The 16045-nt window shown below is 47.0% G+C and overlaps 1 protein-coding gene across 1 annotated transcript in view; it reads right to left on the reverse strand.

The window, feature by feature from the left end:
* ADAMTS9 (ADAM metallopeptidase with thrombospondin type 1 motif 9) overlaps window positions 1-16045 on the reverse strand; it is a gene marked incomplete at both ends in the record, with an annotated part of 208495 nt that overhangs the window by 74013 nt on the left and 118437 nt on the right. Inside the window, one exon of the mRNA XM_080715587.1 lies at window positions 6174-6341. Within this exon, the coding sequence (XP_080571713.1) occupies window positions 6174-6341 (168 nt within the window). The remainder of the gene's footprint in view (window positions 1-6173; window positions 6342-16045) is intronic.

A 16045-nucleotide genomic window follows, 5' to 3' on the forward strand; every position in this document is an offset into this window, starting at 1 on the left:
CCCTGCACATCAAAGCTTAGCCCAAGAGACAAAACTATTTCAGATCAACATTGCTACTATTGTTTGGGTGTAATTGTATTAATTGGATTGACTTAGTCTGTGACCCACAAGCAACTAGACTTTGAAAGTCATTATGTTCTGGGTGGAACGGGGGGGGGGGGGGGGATACCGCACACCCGCCGAGGTCCTGACTCCAGAGAATGACCACTGGCTGCTCCTGAGAGCTGTGTGAATATTACTGCTCAAGGATTATTCTGGAAGAAAAGCAACCGTAGCATGGTTAATCCCAAATGACAGGGTTTTTTTTTCAAACAACCACATCACCAGCAACTAGCAAAAACCACCAAAAGGCCCTTGGGCTACTCTAATCTGGGCTCCCAAATAGACTAAAAACAAAGTATATTTCCAGGATAATGTATCCAAAGAAATGCAAAAGAAAGTAAAGGTGTTGCAAACACCGGGTTTAGCAAAGGGGTGATGCTGATTCAAAATCCCAGAAGATTTAAATAACCTTAAAAAAAGTTTAAAAGGATGAATAGAACATCATTTGGTCGGTTTCTTGTTTGCATATGAAGGTATTACTGTCTACGTCGCTGGTGTGTGCAGGGAGGGAGGCGTGGCAAAGTGGGGTACATCTCACTACGAAGTATAGTTACATTGTGCCAATGAAATTCTAAAAAAAAAAAAGAAGAAGAAAAAGAAAACATGGTAAGTACTTTTAGCCTGTATAATACTCTTAAGTTATTAAGTAAATGAAAACTCTTTTTTTTTTTTTTTTTTTTTTTGGTAGTACTAGGGATTGAACCCAGGGACATTCTATCTGTGAGCTATACCCCAGCCAGCCCTTTTATATTTTTTATTTGTGTGTGTGTATGGTGCTGGAGATTGAACTCAAAGGCTTTCTACCTCCGAGCTGTACCCCCGGCCTGATATATTACTCTTTATTTTGAAATAGGGTCTCACTGAGTTGCTGAGGGCCTCACTAAGTAGCTGAGGCTGAGTACAATCCAGATCCTCCTGTCTCAGCCTCCCAAGAACTGGGCTTACAAGCATGTGCTATGCCCGACTTATTTATTTATTTATTTATTTATTACATTTATTTATTTATTTATTTATTGGTGGTGCTGGGGTTCCTGGAAGCCCTTCTACCTCCGGGCTACGCTCCCAAACCTATTTTATACTCTTTTTTAAAAATTTTATTTGGAAACAGGGTCTCTTAAGCCGGCGAGGCTGGCTTCGAACCTGCGCGATCCTCCAATCTCCGCCTCCCAAGCGCGGGGATTGGTGGCATTATTTTAAACCAGGAGTTTGAAACATTGACAACATCAACCAACTGTTAAAAATAAGAATAACTGGCCGGGCGTGGTGGTGCACGCTTGTAATCCCTGCGCTTGGGAGGCAGAGACAGGAGGATCGCGCAGGTTCGAAGCCAGCCGTGTGCGCTGGCTTAGGAGACCCTGTTTCCAAATAAAAATGTAAAAATAGGTCTGGGAGTGTAGCCTGGAGGTAGAAGGGCTTCCAGGAACCCCAGTACCACCAAAATAATAATAATAATAATAATAAGAAGAAAAAAAAAATAGCACACTTTTATGAAGCGCTGACTCTATGCCAGGCTATATACAGACTTCTCAACCCAAGAATTTTTTTGGTGGTGGGCACCGCAGAATGTTTAGCCGTATCCTGAGTTTGTACCCACTAGATAACAGTTGCATTTACCCTTCCCCAGCTGTGACAAGCTGAACTGTCTACCGACACTGTCAAATGTCCCATGAGGCCGGGCGTGGTGGCGCACGCTTGTAACCCCAGCATTTTGGAGGCTGAGTCAGGAGGATCGTGATTCAAGGCCAGCCTCAGCAACTTCTGAGGCCCTCTGCAACTCAGTGAGACTCTGTTTCAAAATAAAGAATAAAAAGAGAGCTGGGGGTGTAGCTCGGGGGTAGAATGCCCCTGGATTCCATCCCCAGTACCACACACAAAACAAAAAAAATGTCCCATGGGGTACAAAATCACTCCCAGTTGAGGGCTTGTCTCTATACTAAGCATTTTTCAAATGCTGGGATTACAAGTGTGCGCCACCATGCCCAATTTCTATGTATCTTATTATCAGACATTTTGACATAATGAAAAATAACACTAATTATTCTTTTGCCTTAAAGACTAGCCGACTAGACTATTGCTATAAGAAAACAACAACAACAACAACAAAAAAAAACCAGAAGGACCAGATATAAAATTGCCCACATAGTGTTGCAAATGAGCAATCATTATTCTTGTTTAGAATTCTTGCCTGAGGGATATTCCTATTGACCACTGCATCATGAGGAAGCCGAGAATCTTTAATCATGCAGATTGTGTTTGTCCGTCAACCATTGGGTTTGATTATTTTCGGTAGGATTCTAAATTGCAAAAATCAAATCTTACCCATGCAGGGCCCTGTCTTGCCTGTTGTGATAATTCATGGCTACAGACTCAAAATAGGACATTATAAGCCTAGCCAGAGACCATCACAAAAATATGTTTACTCAAATAGTCTTCAAAGGAGACAAGTTTTCTGTGTGTGTGTGTGTGTGTGTGTGTGTGTGTGTGTGTGTGGTACTGGGGTTTCTGGAAATCATTCTGTCTCTGGGCTACACTCCCAGACCTATTATATATATTATATATATATATATATATATATATATATATATATATATGTTTTTTTATTTTTTTTAAACTCGGAAACAGGGTCTTCTAAGCCGGCGCGGCTGGCTTCGAACCTAAACCTGTGTGATCCTCCTGTCTTCATCTCCCAAGCGGGGATTACAAGCATGTGCCACCACGCCTGGCTTTTTTTCTTTTTTCTTTTTCTTTTTTTTTTTTTTTTTTGGTACTGGGGATGGAACCCCAGAGGCTTTCTACCTCCGGGCTATACTCCCAGACCTATTTTATACTTTATTTGGAAACAGGGCCTCACTAAGTTGCCGAGAGCCTCACTCAGTAGCCGAGGCTGGCTTCGAACCCGTGCGATCCTCCTGTCTCAGCCTCCCAAGTGCTGGGATGACAAGCGTGCGCCACCACGCCCGGCATTCCCTGGGTTTAAAACGAATCATCCCAGGTTTGTAAGCAACCTTAAGCTTTCCCCAAGATCATAGGATGGGAGTAAAACTCACCCTGCGTTTACCAAGGAAGAGCAAAAGCTTCTTTGAATCGTCTCTTTAGCGGGGAAATTGGCCTTTACAGTGGGCATTATTTACATGCTCCTGAGCTTAATATTCAGGGAGAAATGCAAAGAGATTAGTAGAAGCCAAGGGACATAAAGAAGAGTAACGGAGCATAAACATCTTACAAGAGGGCGAGCTGATCAGCGTGGCGTCTTAAATAATGCGAGCTGCAGGCTGCTTCTGCGGGGAGTGACTAGCTCCCCAGATGAAAGGGCCGGAAGTTAAAAGATGACAGTGGTCAGCCGGGCGCGGTGGCCACGCTTGTAATCCCCGCGCTCGGGAGGCGGAGACAGGAGGATGGCGCAGGTTCGAAGCCAGCCGCGTGCGCTGGCTTAGGAGACCCTGTTTCCAAATAAAAAATATAAAATAGGTCTGGGAGTGTAGCCCGGAGATAGAAGGACCCTAGGTTCCATCCCCAGTACTACTTAAAATAAAAAAAAAATCCATCAAGAGGAAATAATAATAGTCAACATTTATGTCCCAAACATAGGGTCAGCCAGTTTCATAAAAAAAAATCCTGCCGGGCGCAGTGGCCACGCTTGTAATCCCCGCGCTTGGGAGGCAGAGACAGGAGGATCGCGCAGGTTCGAAGCCAGCCGCGCGCGCTGGCTTAGGAGACCCTGTTTCCAAATAAAAAATGCAAAAATAGGTCTGGGAGTGTAGCCCGGAGGTAGAAGGGCTTCCAGGAACCCCAGTACCACCAAATAAATAAATAAATAAATAAATAAATAAATAAATAAATAAATAAAATAACAACTTATTAAAAAAAGAAAAGATGGCAGTGGTCACTTAGAAACCATTGAGAAGGACCACCAGTGTGACAGCATGCCCGGGATGAGGTCCGGAGGGAGGAGAATCTGGCTGTGGCAGGCGCTGATTCTTTGATTGTAAAATGAAAATAAATAATCCCCCCCTCCGCCCCAACCCATGCTTCACGACCATAAAGGACCAGAGAGGTAGGGGGTTAGTGTGTTGAGAAGGATGCGCCGTATTTTACACGTGGGTGGCACAGAACCATGTTCAGAAGTGTGGGGAACAGGACAGGGAAAACAGCTCAGGACACGGAAGGAGGACCCAGGTTTCTGGAGGAATTTTCCACCAGTCATGTTGGAATACAAGATCTTCAACCCCCGACCATGTTAACGTGGCTACAATCCAAACTCCTTTGGGGCCCAGGAGGCCTGATCCAGGCTCTGGAAAGATTGATTCCAGGGGCTGCCCACGCTCAACCCGGTTTTCCACTGATCCTCCGGAGCCATCCCGTGAGTCTTTGTGGCGTAGGAGGATGAGAAATATTGTAGAAAATCATGGACTCCGCTCAGCAGAGAGAGGGCTCGGCATTGCATACAGAATACTTTAGAAGACATCGAGCCTGCCGGGTGTGGTGGTGCACGCTTGTAATCCCAGTACTTGGGAGGCAGAGACAGGAGGATGGCAGGTGGGAGGCCAGCCTCAATGACTTAGTGAGGCTCTCAGCAACTTAGTGAGACTTTGTTTCAAAGTAAAAAATAAAATAGGATCGAGGGTGTAGCTCAGAGGTAGAATGCCTCTGAGTTTAATCCCCCATGCCCAAAAGACATTGAGCCTGTTATTTGTGTGTGTGTGTGTGTGTGTGTGTGTGTGTGTGTGTGGTACTGGAGGTGAAACCCAGGGGCTTTCCTGCCTCTGGGCTATACTCCCAGACCTATTTTATACATTATTTTGAAACAGGGTCTCACTAAGTTGCTGAGAGCCTCACTAAGTAGCCGAGGCTGGCTTCGAACCTGTGCGATCCTCCCGTCTCAGCCTCCCAAGCGCGGGGATTACAAGTGTGTGCCACCACGCCTGGCGAGCCTGTTAATTTTAAGTTAGCACCATCAAATAAGTTAGAGCAAAAATGTTCAAGTAATAGGAATGATTTCAGTTTGTGTTCACTACCTAGTGTCTATAGATAAACAGAAGCTATTTTCTCCCCATTGGTGGTACTGGAGATTGAACCCAGGGCCACTCTACCTTTGAGCTACACCTCCAGCCCTATTTTACATTTTTATTTGGAAACAGGGTCTCCCTACATTGCTGAGGCCTTCGTTAAATTGCCGAGGCTGACCCTCAAATCTGTGATCCTCCTATCTCAACCTTCCAAGTACTGGGCTTACAGGTGTGTGCCACCACGTCTGGCTAAGCAGAAACTTTATTTTAAAGTTCCTTTTCCAACTTTAACAGAGAACCTCTCATACCCACGCTGTCCGGCTTACCAAATGTTTAGAATTAGTGGATATGGAAATGTTTAGAATGCTTATCTTGGGTTCCTTACCCCCCCATCCAATGCATATCTTACATGCATCCAAGTACGATATTATTCTTGGGACCTATGGATTCAAAAGCCCTGATCAAAACATAGTGCTTGGCAAGCATTCCCACATCAGATCCTCACCAGAGCCACATAAAGGAGGTTCAGGGAGGCTAAACAAATCACACGTTGTCACGTGGCCAGATATAGACAGCGGACTCTCTCTTGGGCTCCCCTGTCTCTGTGGCAAATGAGCCAGCGGGCAGAGAAATACTTCCTAGTATTTGATATCGACGGCCTTTCCTTCAAGAACTTCCCGGGCCATTTCTGACTAACTTCCCACCCTGTGACCACAGTCAGCTTTAGACCATCAGCGATTGTGTGAGTGGTAAATAATAACCAAAGCCACCAGCCAAGTGCCGAGGGGCTGCTCTCTCTGCTAGACAGACGTCTGACACCTGTCACCCCGCAGAATTCATCCTTGCGGTCATCCATGGGAGCCGAAGCTCTCAGGATAGATCCTATTTGCCCAGGGTCACACAAGGCAAGTGAGTATCCGGACCATCTAGGGCAAGACTCTTCCCTCTGTCCCAGTCTTGAACTCCCCTCTGTAAAGCCAAAACCATGTGGAGAAGCCAGTGCCCCAGCTGGCGTCCGATTAGGGGCGCCAGGAGAGGAAGCGAGGGGTGAGGGTCCGGGCTCACCTGTCTCCACGCTCCTGCCTTCCACCTGGAGCAGCGTCCTCTGTGGCACTTTCTGAGCCCAGGCAGCTTAGGAAGGTGAGCACAATAATCACTTTCCAAATGGCTTCCATCTTTACCCATGCAGTAAACCATCCGTTGTTTATGCCCTCGGCCACAAGAGACGGAGCACTGCAATATAAAGTAACGCAAGGTTGTTGTTGTTGTTGTTTAATCACACGGAATTTCCCCCAAAAAACCCGCAGCGTGAAGGGTCACAGTCATGTCCAGTGAGTCACCACATCTGCCTTCTGATAGGTCGGGTCCCTCCCTTCCCCCACGAGACCCGGCAGCGGGGACAGGAGGAGGAACCCCGGAAGCCAGAAGCGAAGATATCGTGAGAATCCAGGTGCCTTGAGATTCCAAACATCACGAGACAGACTCCAGGCATCACAAGACTCCAGGTGCTGGGAGAGAATCGGCATTCCCACACTGCCAGCCCCCCTGACCCTCCCCCTCCCCCGCTTTAAGCATCGGTACTTCCGCTCTGCCACGTGACTCTGCTGACCGCCTGCTCATCGGTCCCTCCCCCATGGTCGGCAGACCTGCCCGAAGGCACCAGTGATTAAAGCCGCTTTGGATAACTAGGCTACCTCCTTCACAACTCCCCAGCTCAATTTCTTTTCTTTTCTTTCTTTTTTTCTTTTTTTTTTTTTGGTGGTACTGGGGTTCCTGGAAGCCCTTCTACCCCCGGGCTCCACTCCCAGACCTATTTTTACATTTTTATTTGGAAACAGGGTCTCCTAAGCCAGCGCACGCGGCTGGCTTCGAACCTGCGTGATCCTCCTGTCTCTGCCTCCCAAGCGCGGGGATTACAAGCGTGTGACACCACGCCTGGCCCCAGCTCAATTTAAATGTTACATCTTCCTTCCTTCTTTCCCTGGTGCCATTTTGGATAATATGTTAAGGCTGGGCAAAGAGTAGAAAGGGAACTGGATAAACACCCAGCTGCAAATTTTTTTTTTTTTTTTTGGAACTGGGGATGGAAGCCAGGGACATTCTACCTCTGAGCTACACCCTCAGCCCTAGTTTTTATTCTTTATTTTGAAACAGGGTCTCAGTGGGTTGCAAAGGGCCTCACTAAGTAGCTGAGGCTGGCCATAAACGCGAGCCTCCTGTCTCAGCCTCCCACATGCTGGGACTACTAGCATGCACTACCACGCTCGGCTTCCAGCTGCAAAGTTTTTAAAAAAATTTTTTATTTTTGGTGGTACTGGGGTTCCTGGAAGCCCTTCTACCTTAGGGCTACACTCCCAGACCTATTTTATATTTTTATTTGGAAACAGGGTCTCTTAAAGCCAGTGCAGCTGGCTTTGAACCTGCGCGATCCTCCTGTCTCTGCCTCCGAAGCGCGGGGATTACAAGTGTGCACCACCACGCCCGGCCCAGCTGCAAATTTTGAATGGCAAACTTAATTAATAACCACTCTTGTGGTTCCCTCAAGAGCATGGGAAAATCTTAACATTTAGGTTAAAAAAAAAAAGCACTCATGAACCTGAAATTACTGTGACCCCCAATATTAAGATACATCTTTGAGAAACTCCCCTGTCAGGTCTTGTTTGGGATAAAAAAAATGTATTTCCAAAACACAATCACTCCTCCGTCCCCTCATTCCTAACTACCTGGACTGAACCCAGAGGAAGCATTCTATCTCTGAACTATACCCCCAGCCTTATTTTATTCTTCTTTTTTTATTTTGAAACAGGATGTCCCTATGTTGTGAAGGACCTCAAGGACCTCACTGAATGGCTGAGGCTGGCCTCACAACTCTGATCATCCTGTCTCAGGCTGATCGATTTGTCTCAGGCTCCCAAGTCCTGGGATTCCAGGAGTACTCCACCACGCCCGGCTTGTGCCCAGTTTCTTAATTAAATGCTTTGAGGAAACTCTTCGGCTATTTCCCAGAGATAAAGCTCTCAGTTTCTCCATTCAGGGGGAAGAAGTGGAAAAGGTTTCCTTGCAGGAAACAGGAGCAGGCAGGTAAGTCTGATAATTGCCCAGGGAGGCCCCGCCTTTCTACCTTGACCCCTCGGCTCATTGGACTGTTTTAAATGTGACCTTGTCGGCTCACGTCTAAGAACTCTGACTGTGATTTCGGATTAGGTTTCTCAGAAAGCTCTAGGAATCAAAGTGCCCATGGGGTCGGGACAAGAATTTGATATGACAGCTCTTTGTAGGACAGGCGGGAAGGCGAGCCTCATTAGCGATTATAGAAGTCATTACTGCTTAGAAGATAACTACTGGTTCTGGCTTCCAAGCACAATATTTCCCAGTAGAATGGCCTTGCTTTTTAGAGGGAAAAATGAATTTAAGAATGAAGACCGAGATGTGAACACGTAATGAAAATAGATGTAACCTGCCATTTCCCGCCATTCAGTATTTCCTGTTTCTCTGGCTAACTTGGTGATCTTGTTAGCTTAAATTACCCAAGTGCCCTTTTATGCCACAGAGATAAATAGGCCCATGGAACAGGAGGAGCTTAATATTAATTCAACTGTGATTACCAAGCGGGTTCAGAGTTAACGCCATTCATAAATGTGCCAGGCGAGTGCTTCCAGTAAACACAAACCATTGTAAAAATTTCAACAGTAGCTGGTAAAGAATTGACAAAAATATGTATATTAATACATTTGGCCTTAACCTCCAAGCTATGCCCCCAGCCCTGTTTTTTATTCTTTATTTTGAAACAAGATCTCACTGAGTTGCAAAGGGCCTCACTAAGTAGTAGCTGAGGCTGTCCACAAACTGCAACCCTATCTCCTATCTCAGCCACCCAAATGCTGGGATTACAAGCGTGTGCCACCACGCCCAGCTACTTTTATCTTTTTTTTTTTTTTTTTTTGATGGTACTGGGGTTCCTGGAAGCCCTTCTACCTCTGGCCTACACTCCCAGACCTATTTTATATTTTTATTTGGAAACAGGGTCTCTTAAGCCAGCGCGGCTGGCTTCGAACCTGCGCGATCCTCCTGTCTCCGCCTCCCAAGCGCAGGGATTACAAGCGTGCCCCACCACGCCCGGCTACTTTTATCTCTGAATACTATGATTTTGAGTAGTTATTCTGGAAATCTTAATAGTGTATGGTATAGAAAGAAGTCCATGTTTATTTTTGTTGTTGTTGTTTTTTGTAGTACTGGGGATGAACCCCAAGGGCATTCTACCTCTGAGCTACATCCCCAGCTCTATTTTTTATTCTTTATCTTGAAACAGGGTCTCATTAAGTCGCAGAGGGCCTCACTAAATTGCCGAGTCTGGTCACCAATCTGCTTTCTTCCTGTCTCAGTCTCCCAGGTTCTGAGATTACAAGTGCGCGCCACCACATCTGACTAGGAGCTCAATATGAACGACTATTCCCCAACAAAAATATCCATCATTCAATCCACAGCGCGCTGGTGTATGTGAAGGCTTGAGGTATAATTTTCTTTTTCTAAAAAAATATTTATTTATTTATTTATTTATTTATTTATTTATTTATTTTGCGGGTCTGGGGATGGAACCCAGGGGCATTCGACCTCCGAGCTATACCGCCTGTCCTATTTTTTATTCTGTATTATTATTATTATTATTATTATTAATTTATTATTTTGTTTTTGGTGGTACTGGGGGTGGAACCCAGAGGCTTTCTTACCTCCGGGCTATACTCCCAGACCTATTTTATATTTTATTTGGAAACAGGGTCTCACTAAGTTGCCGAGAGCCTCACCAAGTAGCCGAGCCTGGCTTCGAACCCGCGCGATCCTCCTGTCTCAGCCTCCCAAGCGCGGGGATGACAAGCGTGCGCCCCCACACCCGGCTATTGAGGTATAATTTCCAGAGGCTTAAGGATGAAGTTTTAGGAGTATCCCTGCAGATCTCTAAATGTGGTTTAATGACTCTCGCAAATAATCCCCATGAGTGGCGACTGATTTTTAACATTTAACAGTGTTAACTACAAGCAAACATGATGTAGGGGATACTGGGAGAGCTTGGGAGGAGCCGGCTTGTTTATTCAACAGGCATCTATTGGGTACCTACTGAAAGTACATAAAGTCCTGCAGATAGAGGAGTGACAAAATTGCCATTGTCCCCGCCCACACAGAGCTTGAGGACCCGGCTTACGCTACTCGAGCAATGGTGGGGATACACGCTATACACCATTATTCGCTGATTTGATCCTGTGAGCCCAGTGGCTGGTGGATTGGAAGAGGGATAGCCTGGGCCAGGCCAAGGAACCTCAGAGACCATAAAATGAGTTTCCATACATGAATTTCTATAAAATGAGAAATCCCCGAAAAGCTCTGTGAGTGTTTTTGTTTGTTTGTTTGTTTTTGTACCGGGGATTATACCTAGGAGCATTCTACCTTGGCGCGATACCCCCAGGCCTTTTTATTTTTTATTTAAAGCCGAGTCTTGCCGGGCGCGGTGGCGCACGCTTGTCATCCCCGCGCTTGGGAGGCGGAGACGGGAGGATCGCGCTGGTTCGGAGCCAGCCGTGCTGGCTTAAGAGATCCTGTTTCCAAATTAAAATAATATATAAAATAGGTCTGGGAGAGTAGCCCAGAGGTAGAAGGGCTTCCAGGAACCCCAGTACCACCAATAAATAAATAAATAAATAAATAAATAAATAAATAAATAAATAAAATAAAGACGAGTCTTCCAGGAACCCCAGTACCACAAATAAATAAATAAATAAATAAATAAATAAATAAATAAAATAAAGCCGAGTCTTCTCACTAAGTTGTTGAAGCTGGCCTTCAGCCTGTGGTCCTCCTGTCTCAGCCTCCCAAAGCAGCAGAATATACAGGCCTGTGCCACCACACCTGGTGTGAGAAGTTTGAATTCAGGGTAAGACCAAGGCTTCACCCAAAACCATCAGTTCTGCTTTGGCTACTGTGTGGAGACTGCCCATAGATAAAACGTGAGCAGAAACTGGAGAAGCCAGTCAGGAAGCATCTGCGCTGGCCGGGGCGATGTTGGCTTGGAGCAGGGAGCAGAGCATTTGGGTGGGGACAAGTGCTGGGCTGGAGGCGCACTGCCTCGAAGCAGGGCCGATATATGTGATGTATTGTCTGTGAGGGCAGGAAAGAAGGGAAGATCAAGGGGTCCCTTCAGGCTCCCAATCTGGGCAACTGGATAGATCATGGTAACATTTGCCACCATGTTAAGAGATGGGGAATATTGGGAGAAACAGCACCGGGACTTAAGGATATATTTATCTGAAGAAAATGAACTGGACGTGGGGCCGGGATGTAGCTCAGTGGCCAGGCGCCTGCTTTGCCGGCGCGGCATTCTGAGTTTGATCTCCGATTCCAAAAAGACAAAACAAAACAAAACAAAAACACCTGACCAAAAAAAAAAAAAAAAAAAATAAGCTAAAGAAATGGGTTGGACATAAAGAATCTAGAAGCCGGATGTGGTCACGCACGCTTGTAATTCCAGTCCTTGGGAGGCGGAGACAGGAGGATGTCAGGTTCACAGCCAGCCTCAGCAACTTAGGGAGGTCCTCAGCAAAGGTCCTTATTTATTAAAAAATAAGAAATAAAATAGGGCTGGGGTCTAGCTCAGAGGTAGAACGTCCCTGGGTTCAATCTCCAGTACCACAAAGAAGAAGAAGGAGAAGGAGAAGGAGAAGGAGAAGGAGGAGGAGGAAGAGGAGGAGGAGGAGAAGGAAGAAGAAGACGATGATGATGGCTATGGAATCACAGGTGACAACATTTGTTTCACAGGAGTAGAGGAACACAGTTGTCTTAAGAGTGTTCAAATGAGCATGGGCCAACTCAAAGCAAGCGCATACCTAGGAATAAATTATTTTATTTCAAGACACAACCAGTCCAAGAGAGGGCTCTTATTGAGTGACTGGCGGAGGTCACTAGAGGACACAATCTAAAAGCAATGGTTTAAAAAGACAGTTAGAGCCGGGCATGGTGGCGCACGCTTGTCATCCCAGTACTTGGGAGGCTGAGGCAGGACGATTACAGGTTCACGGCCAGCCTCCGCTACTTAGTGAGGCCCCCTGCAACTTAATAAGACCCCGTTTCAAAAAATAAAGAATAAAAAAAAAATAAGGCTGGGGATTTAGCTCGGAGGTAGAATCCCTAGTACTGCAAAAAATAAAATAAAAAGACAGAAAAAGGCTCAGCCCCCTCACATCTGTGTGCGCCACGCAGCACCCCAAAACTTTACGTATAGCATCTTATCATCAGATCATCCCAGAGACCCAGCGAAGCCCGGTGCAGAGACAGGTGTCACTATCAGAGACAAGGGATGCTCCCCATGTGGGCATTTTGGTGTCAAATAAACACAGGGTTCTGCCCTTCCACTCCAAAAGAAAATTCTGCCAGACCATTGGCAGTCCGTTCGCAGGCCAGAGTTGACTGACTGCAGCGTGCGTCACTGAGATATAACAGGTCTTTCGCTGTGCCTCCCAGGACCGGTTATTTATTGGCTATGTGTCCAAGAGTCCTTGCTCTCGGGAACATTTAATTCCTTTACTTTGCAGCTGAAACAGCCTCTGAGTTCGCAAGGACGCTGGCTCTTTGCTCTTGGGAAACAACCCAACTCGTTTAAGAGATTGATTTTTTCTTCTTCTTTTTCTTTTTTCTGACCCAACTGTGAACAATGTTGCTCCCAACGACGTAATCTCTGCCTGTCACTTAGACAAGCACAAGGTCAGCATTCCAAACGCTTGGGCTTTGTGGCTTTGTTTCTGCAAGGCCCTTTGCGGGGGACGTTGGAATGTGGAGCTTTGCACAGATGGGTGTTAAACACTTTTCACTAATGAAGGTCCGAGACCTTAAATCCTGGCATTATAACTCATCTGCTGCAAAGCAAACACAAGGTATGGCATGTGTGTGTGTGTGTGTGTGTGTGTGTGTGTGTGTGTGTGTGTGTGTACTCGAGATTTTTTTTTTTTGGTGGTACTAGGAAGAGAACCCAGAATCTTTCTACCTCGACTACACTCCTAGACCTATTTTATATTTTATTTGCAAACAGGGTCTCACTAAGTTGCTGACGGCCTCACTAAGTAGCTGGGGCTGGCTTCGGACTTGCGTGATCCTCCCGTCTCGGCCTCCCAAGGACTGGGATTACAAGCGTGCGCCACCATTCCTGGCCTTGTACTGGGGATTGAACCCAGGCACATTCTACCTCCAGCCCTTTTGATTTTTATTGTTGTTGTTTTTTATTTAAAATTTTTGTTTATTTTTGCGGTACTGGGGACAGAACCCAGGGGCATTCTACCTCTGAGCTACACCCCCAGCCCTATTTTTTTTTTATTCTTTATTTTAAAACAGGGTCTCACTGAGTCGCAGAGGGCCTCACTAACTAAATACCTGAGGCTGTCAATGAACTGTGATCCTCCTGTCTCAGGCTCCCTAATGCTGGGATTACAAGCGTGCGCCACCACGCCTGGCTCAGATGATTCTTTAACACCTGAATTCAGCAGAACGACGAGGTTGGCATTTTTCAGGGGAGAGAGGAAGGTGGCAGAAGGACCCGCCCTGTGCGTGACATGTGAGTATCCAGAGAGCCGCTGGAAGCCGGGAGAGGAACAGGTGAGAGACCTGCCCCAGGACCCGCCTCTTCACAGTATCAAAGGTGATGGAAGATGTGTCTGAGTGAGGAACTGATGCCGAGGCTTCCGCTGCTGGGGACAGCGGCCCATGTCTCTTGGTACGTGAAGGGCAGTGGCCACAGCTCTGGGCCGGCTGGCTCAGGCAACCTGGAGCCAGCTAGCAGGTGACGGTACTGGAGCAGTCTCTGTATGTAGATGTGACCCGTGTCCCTGCCAGGGTGCGCAGGGACAGACTTGGGAAACTTGGGCCACCTCCAAGAACGTGGCTGCAGAAATCAATCTATGAGGTTTGTCTCCAGATTCTTCTGGATTCAACCAATTTCCGGACCCTAAACCTCATTCTCTTCTCAAAGATCTCTCCAAGAGTCCATCTGCTGTTTATATTATATTATATTATTTTATTATTATTATTATTATTTTTTTTTGGTGGTACTGGGGTTCCTGGAAGCCCTTCTACCTCCGGGCTACACTCCCAGACCTATTTTTACATTTTTATTTGGAAACAGGGTCTCCTAAGCCAGCGCGGGCGGCTGGCTTCGAACCTGCGCGATCCTCCTGTCTCCGCCTCCTAAGCGCGGGGATTACAAGCGTGCGCCACCACGCCCGGCTATATTATTTTATTTTATTGGACCTAGAGATCGGACCCAGGGGCATTCACACTACATCCTCCGCCATTGCTATGTTTTCTTTCGAAACAGTGTCTCACTAAGTTGCCGAGGCCTCGAACCCGTGACTCTCCAGCCTCCCGAGTACTGGGATTACTCGTGTGGACCACTGCGCCTGGCTCACTCCATCGTTTCCTGTAGGGGACTCAGCATCTGTGTAGATTCTGGTACCTGGGTGGTCTTGGAGCCAATTCTTCATGGTCACAAGGGACGGACTTTAATGATTAATTTACGACTTTTTTTTTTTTTTTGAAAAGCAGCTTATGCAATCCCTGGGCTTTGTGTATAACCGAGATGCACATAAATATCTGCGCCTGCATCCAGGGAAATACATTTCAACAGGAGGGTACAAGGTCATTCTGACCATGATTCCATCAGATGCCCAGTCAAGGTCATTCTGACCATGATTCCATCAGGTGCCCAATCCTCCAAAGGCGAATTGCTCTGCTTCAAGCTGAGAGAGTGCACGGTGGCTCTTCCTAGACATTATTTGAGATCTTCCTGTCTTTCTTTGTTTCTTCCTCTTGCCCAGTTTTTGGTAAGAAAGTGGCTCAAAATTGTCCCCATGAAAGGGCAAAGGAAAGGAAACGCGCGTGTGCTCGCTCACACACACACACACACACACACACACACACACACACACACACACACAGCTAAGATGTAAATGGCTCGCAACACTGGGGACCTGGCATTAGAAGTGATGAAAATTCTTCTCGATGGTTTTCAGATGTTTTCTTTTGAAGCCGGGTCTCACGAAGTGGCCGAAGGTCTCATTAAGTTGCTGAGGCGGGCCTTGAACCTGCGATCCTCCTGTCTCAGCCTCCCAAGTACGTGTCAATGCCTCTCTTAATAATAAATTATGTCTCCGCTACTCTGAGATTTATTCAAACGGGAACTGGAGAGCCGAGGCAGAGGAGCGCGGGAGTTCTGAACAGGGTCTGGCGACCAGCTGGACATGGCCGGGCGGAGGCCACGTCTTCCTCTGTTGTCTCGGGCAGCTTCATACTCTGGGAGGGTTTGTGGCCGGTTCAGTTCACAGGAACTTGAATGAATGGCGATAGCGAGCCTCCAGCTCCAAGCAGAAGCCTGACTTGATCTAGGCATCCATCCTGCCTGCGGACGTCTCCATTTCCATCCGTGAACACACAGCATTCCGGCCCATAACACCTGGAGCCATTTGGATCCCTTTCTTTCTCTTGTTCCCCCACTATGGGCACCCCCTCGGGTTTTCCCGCCTCCCCAGGCAGCCACGGCCCTCCTCATCCAAGCTGCTGCGGCCACCTCCTGGCGGACGCCCTGAGCCAGCCAGCCTTTTAAAACAAAATCAAGCCCCTGCTCAGCCTGTGCTCCCACCCCGAGGCTTCCTGGCCCACTCAGAACTTCCGCCAGTGGTCCCGTCCTCCTCCTCCTCTCCCTGCCCTCAGTCCACCTGCGTCCCACTCTCCCTCTGTGAGCTCACACCTGCCCCACCCGCCCAGGCCGGCCATGCGGCTCCCTTTGTCCTGACGGGCTCCATCTCTGCGTCTCAACCTGCAGCGCACCCCTCCAGGGTCCCCGCTGGCTGCGTTCAGATTTTCCTATATCTTCACTCAACTATAAAACTTATCTATTTATTTACTTA

The sequence above is a fragment of the Muscardinus avellanarius genome (assembly GCF_963383645.1).
Source record: "Muscardinus avellanarius genome assembly, chromosome: 18".
Classification (NCBI taxonomy): Eukaryota; Metazoa; Chordata; class Mammalia; order Rodentia; family Gliridae; genus Muscardinus; species Muscardinus avellanarius.